At 39.7% G+C, this 10,052-nt stretch overlaps 1 protein-coding gene across 1 annotated transcript in view; it reads right to left on the bottom strand.

Annotated features, from left to right (window-relative positions):
* Window positions 1-6,637: 6,637 nt before the first annotated feature.
* Atad5 (ATPase family, AAA domain containing 5) overlaps window positions 6,638-10,052 on the bottom strand; it is a 47,346-nt gene continuing 43,931 nt past the window's right edge. The window contains 4 exon segments of the mRNA XM_013016286.1: window positions 6,638-7,169; window positions 7,273-7,431; window positions 8,307-9,169; window positions 9,171-9,187. Coding sequence (XP_012871740.1) covers window positions 7,091-7,169; window positions 7,273-7,431; window positions 8,307-9,169; window positions 9,171-9,187 — 1,118 coding nt within the window. The 3' untranslated portion in view covers window positions 6,638-7,090.

Below are 10,052 nucleotides of genomic sequence, written 5' to 3' on the forward strand. Positions count from 1 at the left end.
GAGCGCTAGCCTTGAGCTGAAGAGCTGAGGGACAGCGCCCAGGCCCAGAGTTCAAGCCCCATGACCACACCCCTCCCCCTCCAAAAAAAATCATACAACCAGGTAGGCTTCATCCCAGAGATGCAGGGATGATTTAACATACATAAATCAATAAATATAATCCAACACATCAACAGAGCCAAGGTCAAGAATCACATCATTATCTCTACAGATGCAGAAAAGGCTTTTGAAATACAACATTCATTTATGTTAAAAGCTCTGGAGAAAATAGGAATAGAAGGAGCATTCCTTAAAACAATAAAAGCTATATAGGATAGATCAATAGCCAATATTATACTTAATGGGAAAAAACGTCAACCAATTCTCCTAAAATCAGGAACAAGGCAAGGATGCCCACTGTCTCCACTACTCTTCAATACAGTCCTGGAACCCTTGCCAGGACAATAAGGCAAGAAAAAGACATTAAAGGGATCCGCATAGCGAAAGAAGTTAAACTATCCCTTTTTGCAGACGACATGATACTATACCTTCACGATCCCAAAAACTCAATCCCAAACTCTTAGAAATCATAAATCACGGGGCTGAGAAGGTGGCTCAGTGGTAGAGCGATTGCCTTGCATGCATGAGGCCCTGGGTTTGATTCTTCAACACCACATAAGCAAAAAGAAAAAAGCTGGAAGTGGTGCTGTGGCTCAAGTGGTAGAGCACTAGCCTTGAGCTGAAGAGCTAAGGGACAGCGCCCAGGCCCAGAGTTCAGGCCCCACGACCGGACCCCCCCCCAAAAAAAAGAAATTATAAATTACTTCGGCAAAGTAGCAGGATACAAAATCAACCCACAAAAATCAGTCACCTTCCTGTACACTGACAATGTACAAGCAGAAAGGGAAATAAAGGAATAACTGCCCCCCCAAAATAAAACATTTAGGGATTAACCTAACCAAAGATGTAAAAGAACTATTCAATGAAAACTATAAAAACTTAAAGAAAGAAATTACAGAAGACACTAGGAAATGGAAAGATCTTCCATGCTCTTGGATAGGCAGACTTAATATAGTGAAAATGGCAATAGTGCCAAAATTAATATACAAATTCAATGTAATTACTATTAAAATTGCAATGACGTACATTTCTGAAATACAGAAAACAGTCCAAAAATTCATATGGAACAACAAAAGACCTAGAATAGCCAAAATAATTCCAGGAAAAAAAGACAACATGGGAGGGATCTCCATGCCGGACTTCAAACTCTACTATAGAGCCATAATAACAAAGACAGCATGGTACTGGCACAAAAACAGACCTGAAAACCAATGGAATAGAATAGAAGATCCAAAAATAAAACTACCACCTACAGTCAGCTGATATTCGACAAAGGAGCCAAAGACATACAATGGAAGAAACACAGCCTCTTCAACCACTGGTGCTGGGAAAACTGGGCGGCCACATGAAGAAAACTAAAAGTAGACCTCAGCCTATCACCATGCACCAACATCAACTCAAAATGGATTAAAGACCTTAACATCAAACCTGAATCTCTGAAACTACTGCACGACAGAGTAAGGAGAGACATTTGAACTTATAGGCATAGGCAGGAATTTCCTGAACAGAGTCTCAGGGTCACAACAAATTGGAGAAAGACTGGACAAATGGGACTACCTTAAAATAAAGTTTCTGCACAGCTAAAAGCTATAGCAACCATGCTAGAAAGACAACCAACTAACTGGGAAAAAGTATTTACCAGCAATATATCAGACAAGGGGTTAATATCCTGTATATACAGGGAACTCAAGAAACTAATCCCTCCCAAACCTAACAAACCAATTACTAAATGAACAAGGGAACTAAAGAAAGACTTCAGAAGAGATAAAAATGGCAAAGAAACACATGAGGAAATGTGCACCATCCCTGGTTCTGAAGGAAATGCAAATAAAGACAACTCTGAGATACCACCTTACCCCAGTCAGAATGGTCCACATCCTCAAGTCAGCCAAGGACAAATGCTGGAGGGGATGTGGAGAAAGAGGAACCCTATTACACTGGTGGTGGAATGTACATTTAAACCACTTTGGAAAGCAGTCCGGAGGGTCCTCAGAAAGCTTAATATTGACCTCCCTTATGACCCAGTCGTACCACTTCTAGGCATCTATCCTGAACAACAGGAACCAGTATACAAGGACACATGCACCTCCATGTTTATTGTAGCACTGTTCACAATAGCCAGGATATGGAAACAACCCAGATGCCCCACCACAGATGAATGGATCCAAAAATTGTGGTATCTATACAATATTATGTAGCCATTAGAAACAACAAAATAATGGCATTTACAGGGAAATGGATGGAGCTAGAAGAAATCATAACGGCACATGGTCTCCCTGATAAGTGGATGTTAAATCCAAAATGTTAGGTGATACGACAAAATTAACAGGACATAAGAAATAAAGGACTGGGGCTGGGAAGGTGGCTCAGTGGTAGAGCGCTTACCTTGCATGCCTGAGGCCCTGGGTTCGATTCCTCAGCACCACATAAGCACAAAGAAAAAAGCCGGAAGTGGCGCTGTGGCTCAAGTGGTAGAGCGCTAGCCTTGAGCTGAAGAGCTAAAGGACAGAGCCCAGGCCCAGAGTTCAGGCCCCACGACCGGACCCAACAAAAAAAAATTAAAAGCAGGGCTGGGAATGTGGCTTAGTAGTACTTGCCTAGCATGTTCCATTCCTCAGTACCACATTTGTATTACCACATTGGTACAATAGTAAATTTTCTGGGTGCTGTGTATGAGAATAAAGTCAAGACATCTGGTAATATAACTTTGTAGACTCTTATTTTCTAGTGAGAATGTGGTTTGACATACTGTCTGCAAGAAGCACTTTTTTTTTGTCGGTCGTGGGGCCTGAACTCTGGGCCTGGGTGCTGTCCCTCAGCTCTTCAGTTCAAGGCTAGTGAAGAGGCACATTTTTCCAGCAGAGTTCTGGTAACCCCAAACATATCTTTTGTTCAGCTCTTATCTTTTGTACTTTCTTCTCTTTTTTTCTTTGCTCTCTCTCTTCCTCCTCTACCCCAATTCATTTATGCCATTATTAGGGCTTGTACTTAGAACCTTAACACTCTCACTTGGCTTTTTCTCCCCCAGCTCATTTTCTTAATTTTAAATCATCTGACATACAATCATTTGATGAAATTAATTTTTTAGCCAGGAACTGTTGGCTCAGGCCTATGAGTCTAGTTACTAAGGAGGCTGAGACCTGGAGGATTAAGGCTGGCCAAGGCAGAAGAGGCTGTGAGACTCCATCTTCAATTAACCAGCAAAATCTAGACTGAAGGCATGACTCAAGTGATAGAGTACCCCTTAGCAAAAATGCTGAGCAAGAAAAAAAAGTGAGAGGGCTGAGAAGGTGGCTCAGTGGTAGAGTGCTTGCCTTGCATGCATAAGACCCTGGGTTCTATTCCTCAACACCACATAGGCAGAAAAAGCAGAAGCGGGGCTGTAACTCAAGTGGTAGAGCGCTAGCCTTGAGCTGGAAATGCTGAGGGACAGTATCGAGGCCCAGAGTTCAGGCCCCATGACCAGCAAAAAAAATAAAAAGAGGGGCTGGGAAGATGGCTCAGTGGTAGAGCACTTGCCTTGCATGCATGAGGCCCTGGGTTCGATTCCTTAGCACCACATAAACAAAAAGAAAAAAGCCGGAAGCGGCGCTGTGGCTCAAGTGGTAGCGTGCTAGCCTTGAGCTGAAGAGCTGAGGGAGAGCACCCAGGCCCAGAGGTCAGGCCCCACGACCGGACCCCCCCCCAAAAAGAAAGAAAAGTGTGACCCTAAGTTCAAGCCTTGGTATGGCACACACAAAGTACCACTTTTCCCTCATCCCTCTCAATTTCCCATTATATCTGCCTTAATTGAGAGATCCATTATATCTTGTATTCTGAACCCAAGTCTTGATAGCAAAGTAGTATATCTTTTATGTTAAAAGTTAAATATACCTTTTGGAAAAAATTGAAATAGTCAGAAATATACATACATGTATGTATATATAATTTATATCTACATATTTATATACATATGCATATAAATACACACATGTATACATATATATATATAAAGGAAGAAATCCTGCCTTACTAGCTATTCCAAATCTCTGGCATTGGTGTTCTACTAGCTATTCCAACTCTCTGGCATTGGTGTTCATGCTGGACTTACTATTATGCACACATAACTATGCTATCCCAGGCAGATAAATCAGAAAGGTTCTTATTTCTAATTAACCAGCAAAAAGCTGGAAATGGAGGTGTGGCTCAAATGACAGAGCACAAGCCTTGAGTGGAAAAAGCTAAGCCAGAGTGCCAAACAGTTTAAGCACCAGTGTTGGCCCCCCAAAAAAATCTGACAGAAACTTCCCCAAATTATAACAGAACCTAAAATATATAGGTATCAAATGTGTCACTATTAAGGAAAGAAGTATTTCACTATTTCTTGAGTTTTTGGTAAGTTGAATATAGTTCTTTGAAATTATTTTAGTATGGTTCCTCAATTGTTGAGAATTACCAGTTTCTAATAAAAAAAAACTATGATCTACAGGAAGAACTCAATTGCAAAAAAAGCCAAACCAAACCAAAACAAACAAATTAGTTTTCCTGTCTCTCTCTCTCTCCCTGTCCTTCTCTCTGCCATGGGACTTGAACTTGGAACCTGAGTGCTGGGTGCTATTCCTGAGTTTTTATGCTAGCATTCTACCACTTGAGTCAAAGATCCACTTCTGGCTTTTTGATTAAATTGGGGATAAGTTTTACAGAGCCAGGTGCTGGTGGCTCACTCCTGTAATCCTAGTTACTCAGGAAGTTGAATTCTGAGGATGGCTGTTCGAAGCCAGCCCAAGCAAGAAAGTCCTTGAGACATTCATCTCCAATTAACCACCAGAAAACCAGAAGTGGTGCTGTGGCTCAAAGTGGTAGAGCACTAGCCTTGAGCAAAAGAGCTCAGGGACAGCATTGAGACTCTGAATTCAAACCCTATGAGAAAAAAAAAAAAGTCTTCCATATTTTTCTGCCCCGGTTGCCTTTGAACCATGGTCCTCAGATCTCAACCTCCTGAGTAGTAGCTGGGATTACAGGCATGTAATAGCTGGTGCCCAGCTACTCTCTTTTATATAGGATGAGATCTGTTAGATGCAGTCTACATCTGGACCTATAAATTCTACATATTTATAGGATGACATCTTGAACTCCTATTTAAATACCACATAGAAGCCTTCCTTTATTTTTAACCTTTAATTAGATCAATATACTACTCAAAAAGGAAAAAGTTGTAACACATACTTCTTCATATTTGTTTGTAAATATGCACATCTATGACTTTAAAAATTACAGAATTAGGATCCTTTAGAGTTTAAAAATATAATCCATCAGATAATGTATCTGAATAATAGCTGTTATAAGATGTAAACTTTTAAAATATGGAGTGATTTTAAACATACCTGATAATTTGACTGCAAAAAACAAATATACATAAAAGCCTTATTACTCAAGTAAAAAAATAGAACTATTCCAAAAAACCCTAATTGTATATTGTAGTTCATGGCTGTAATCCCAGCTACTTGGTAGGCTGCAGCAGAAGAATCACTTACCTCTAGGAGTCCAGGGTGGCCAGGCTGATCAACAGTTTCAAAAACAAAAACACCTAGCATAGTGCTCGCATAGTTTTAGCATAGTGCTAAGATGCTGTCCTAAAATATGCTAGCTAGACTCTAGGTTTGATTACCAATACTACAAAAACAAAAATATAAATGAAGCCTTGCGCTGGTGGCTCATGCCTGTAATCCTAGCTACTCAGGAGGCTGAGATCTGAAGATCGCGGTTCAAAGCCAGCCCGGGCAGGAGAGACTGTGAGACTCCTATCTCCAATAAACCACCAGAAAACCGGAAGTGGTGCTGTAGCTCAAATGGTAGAGCACTCACCTTGAGCTGAAGAGCTGAGGGACAGCGCCCAGCCCAGAGTTCAAGCCCCACGACCAACCAAAAAAAAAAAAATTGAAAATGGCCATTATGTAGAACCTTATAGTAAAATCTTCCATTGTTATCATTTTAAGGAACTGTAGCTTATCCAAAAAAGATCCAAAGTATCATCAATAGCTTTATCAGATTTTGCAGGTTTTTTTTCTTTTGCTATGCTGAGAATTGAAGCCAGAACTAGGCAAGTTCCCTACCACTGAGCTATATGCTCAGAATGATGTAGCAAGATCTTTATGAAGTAAAACATCAGTGACATAAAAGTACAAGGAAAATTTACAAGGCAAATAACTTCACGAAATATACAAGGTATTCACTACACAGAGGTTTAAAAAGGAAAACTAATTTGGAATGTTGATTTTACTTTATCCACATTATATGATTCACTGATTAAAATATGTTTTAAGGGTTATATTAGCCATAAACTTATTAGGAAGCTCTTGTTTCAAAAATGAATCAATTTTCTTCCTTAAATATTTCACTTGAAGTTTTATATTTTGTATTGTATAAACTTTAGAAAAATTACCATGTAGGTGCACTGAAAGAGCACTGATACCTGGAGCTGAGTGGATTATGGGTAACAGGAAAGGGAAAAATTACGGACTAATGAAGCAATGTAACATTCTTAGAAATATCCTAGTAAGTCCTTTTCTATGAACAGTTCACTCAACATACAAAACATATTACCAACAAAGCAAAATTAGATAATACAAAAATTTCATTAAAAAACTTACAAAGTCATATATATTCAATTTTAACAAAAATTTCATTTAAATATTTTTACAGTAATAAAAATACAAAGTCTGTTTCAAATGTACATTAAGAAAAACTCTTCCATGAAGATCAATATAGTACAAAAATGCACCTTAAGTACCACGCACACTGTATAAGACATTGTCAATGAGTCATTTTGCTTTGCTTTGTGTTTTTGTGCATCATTCTGTGAGGTTCTACAATATGACTGAAGTGGATGGAGAAAACTATTCCATCTCCTTGATCCAAAAAACTACAGGACATACCAGATATCAAACTGACAAGAACAGATAAGACACTTTGATCCTGCTCGAAAGGCCCAGAAGTGATGTTCATGGGTATATTAAGGGAAGTCAGCTGCCAAAGTATTGACAGTCTCTTTAGGAATGTCAAGATGGATTCCTTCGAAATAGTGCAGGAACCTATCAAAATTACAAAGAAAAAAATTTTAATGTTAATATTTTCAACGGAAGCAATACTTTTCTTGAAATAGCTATCTAACATGTTATTATTCATGATGTTTACCTTCTTTTGTTTTTTCCATGTTCTTTTAACTTCTCAGTCCTACAAATGTTTCGAAGAGTTGGCAAGTATTCGATTATACTAGCTTGTTTATTACCCAGGTTCAGAAGAGATCGACTAGAAAATACACTTTTAATGATTGCTATCCTCTTCCAAGCACTGCTGTAAATTAAAAGTAATACATTACTTTTGTCAATACCCAATAAAAATGTAACAGTCCCAAATCAGTTTATTTGTCTCTAGACTATATGACAGCTCTAGATTAATTTCCTGGACAAGGTTTCCCTTTGTAGCTCAAGCTGATCTCAAACTCCCCAGTCCTGTGACTATAGACATGAGCCACCACACCTGTCTCCATATTGAAATATAATGGCTAACTGCAGTCACACCAAGTCCAACTCTCTGTCCTGTCGTACGAGGGTTTCACAAATCTAGCCTAGACTCATCTTCCCATCAATCAAACTGATTCCCTTAACAATCATTAGATCTGCTATGATCAATACCTACCACTTATCTGGTCGAATCACTACTAAATAACTCTATGCTGCTGATCACATATATGGTGTATATGTGCACACTGGAGGGAAACCAGGAGGATGACATAGAACTAGAAGGAATCAGGGAAAACTGTATACAACAGCGGGACCCATCAGCTGCACTGGACAAGGATCAAAATGAACTCAGTGGCAGTGATGGGAAGGAGGGAACGAATGGGAAAGAGGGAACAGCTGACGCTATGCAAAAAAAAAAGAAATGTACATATCACCCAATGTGAAAGAAATAAGTATATTGCAGAGCTCATAGAACTCATAAATGTTATAGACCATGATAAACAATTTGCCCCATGAAAGTTAGAATGTGTTTGTGACTTTAACTAAGCATCACTATCCCACAATACTGTGAAATTTGGGAATTATGTAACCACTTAATCACAATAAAGAATTTGGGGAAAAAACAAAATAAAAAATAAAAATTAGTAGGGAAGAAAATAATTTCCCTTTTGCCATTTATTATTGAAAAACAAAAATAGGACTTACTCTGAATTAGCTGCTGACTGGCTAAAGCATACATTGTTGCGCTTTTGTGAAACATAAAAGGTAAGATCTTTGGTTGGATCTTTTCCTAATTTCTTGCATGCATTCAAGGATTCCAAGGCTTTTGAAATAGTAGAAGAACATTTAGTGAAGCTGAGAGCTTCTGCAGCTGCTTTTAATTCTACAGAGCTTTGGGAAGTCCATCCATCACTATTCTCAAGACTAAACTCATCACAAAGTCCACTTTTAACCTTTCCACTTGTCCAATGAAAGTCATTTTTACCAAATTCCTTCAGTTTATTTACATCAGTTAAAACAGCATCTAAGAAGGACAGGTTATCCACGAACTCAGCGAGAGAATTTAAACAATGAGAAACAAGGGCTGAAGAGTTTTTCTCTGTGGGTGTTTCAGGAGGATGAGGAATAGTCTCAATGTCAGACTCCAAGCACTTGTTTAGTTTCTTTGTCTCAGGATTGCTTTCTTTGTCTGTGTCTTTGCTTTCTTCTAAATTTGAGTAAGACTCAGGGGATAGGCTAATAGCTTCATCAGGAAAGTCCAAACCAGTGTCAAATAAGTCGCTATCATCTAGTATCACCATCGTTTTCTGTTTCTTTTTCTGTGACTTCTTCAATGGCTGCTGTTTTTCAGATTGTTTCCTAGCAGGATACCTCACAACAGATGTTGCATTGGCATCCAATGTTACTGATGAGCCACAGACAGCTTTTCTATCTGGAATGATGTCAACTGGTAATGGCAGAATGAACTCAAGATTACTATATAAAAAATCTACATTCTGCATATGGAATTCTGAAAGAATCTGCATGAGTTTCTGCCATTCTTCCTTTGTAGTGATTTTGTGCTGAATAGTGAATATAAGTAAAGAAATGTTAGTACATATTTTGAACATTTTTCTGCCCATACAAATATAAAGTTGTCCCAATTATATCTGAAAATTTCTGTTTCACTACTTGTATTTTTTCTTTTTTTTTAATTTTTGGGTCCAGTCGTGGGGCCTGACCTCTGGGCCTGGGCGCTGTCCCTCAGCTCTTCAGCTCAAGGCTAGCGCTCTACCACTTGAGCCACAGCGCCACTTCTACCACTTGAGCCACAGCGCCACTTCTGGCTTTTTTCTTATGTGGTGCTGAGGAATTGAACCCAGGGCCTCAGGCATGTAAGGCAAGCGCTCTACCACTGAGCTACCTTCCCAGCCCCTGTATTTTTTCTTTTACCAATTCTGGGGCTTGAACTCAGGGCCTGAGTGCTGTCCCTGAGCCTCTTTGTGCTCAAGGCTAGAGCACTTGAGCAATAGTGCCACCTCTAGCTTTATTTTGGTCGGTCATGGGGCTTGAATTCTGGGCCTGCTCACTGTCCCTCAGCTCTTGAGCTCAAGGTTAGCGCTTGAGCCACAGTGTCACTTCCAGTTTTCTGGTGGTTATTTGGAAGAGTCTCATGGGCGTTCTTGTCTGGGCTGGCTATGAACTGTTATCCTTAGATCTCAGCGTCCTGAGTCGCTAAGATTACAGGCATGAGCCACCGGTGCCTGACTTCTGGCTTTTTGAGTAGTTTACTGGAGATAAGAGTCTCAGAGGGCCGGGTGCTGGTGGCTCACGCCTGTAATCCTAGCTACTCAGGAGGCTGAGATCTGAGGATCGCAGTTCAAAGCCAGCCCGGGCAGGAGAGACCGTGAGACTCCTATCTCCAATAAACCACAGAAAACCGGAAGTGGTGCTGTAGCTCAAGTGGTAGAG

This window comes from Dipodomys ordii, unplaced genomic scaffold (genome assembly GCF_000151885.1).
Source record: "Dipodomys ordii isolate 6190 unplaced genomic scaffold, Dord_2.0 Scaffold31, whole genome shotgun sequence".
NCBI classification, from domain to species: domain Eukaryota; kingdom Metazoa; phylum Chordata; class Mammalia; order Rodentia; family Heteromyidae; genus Dipodomys; species Dipodomys ordii.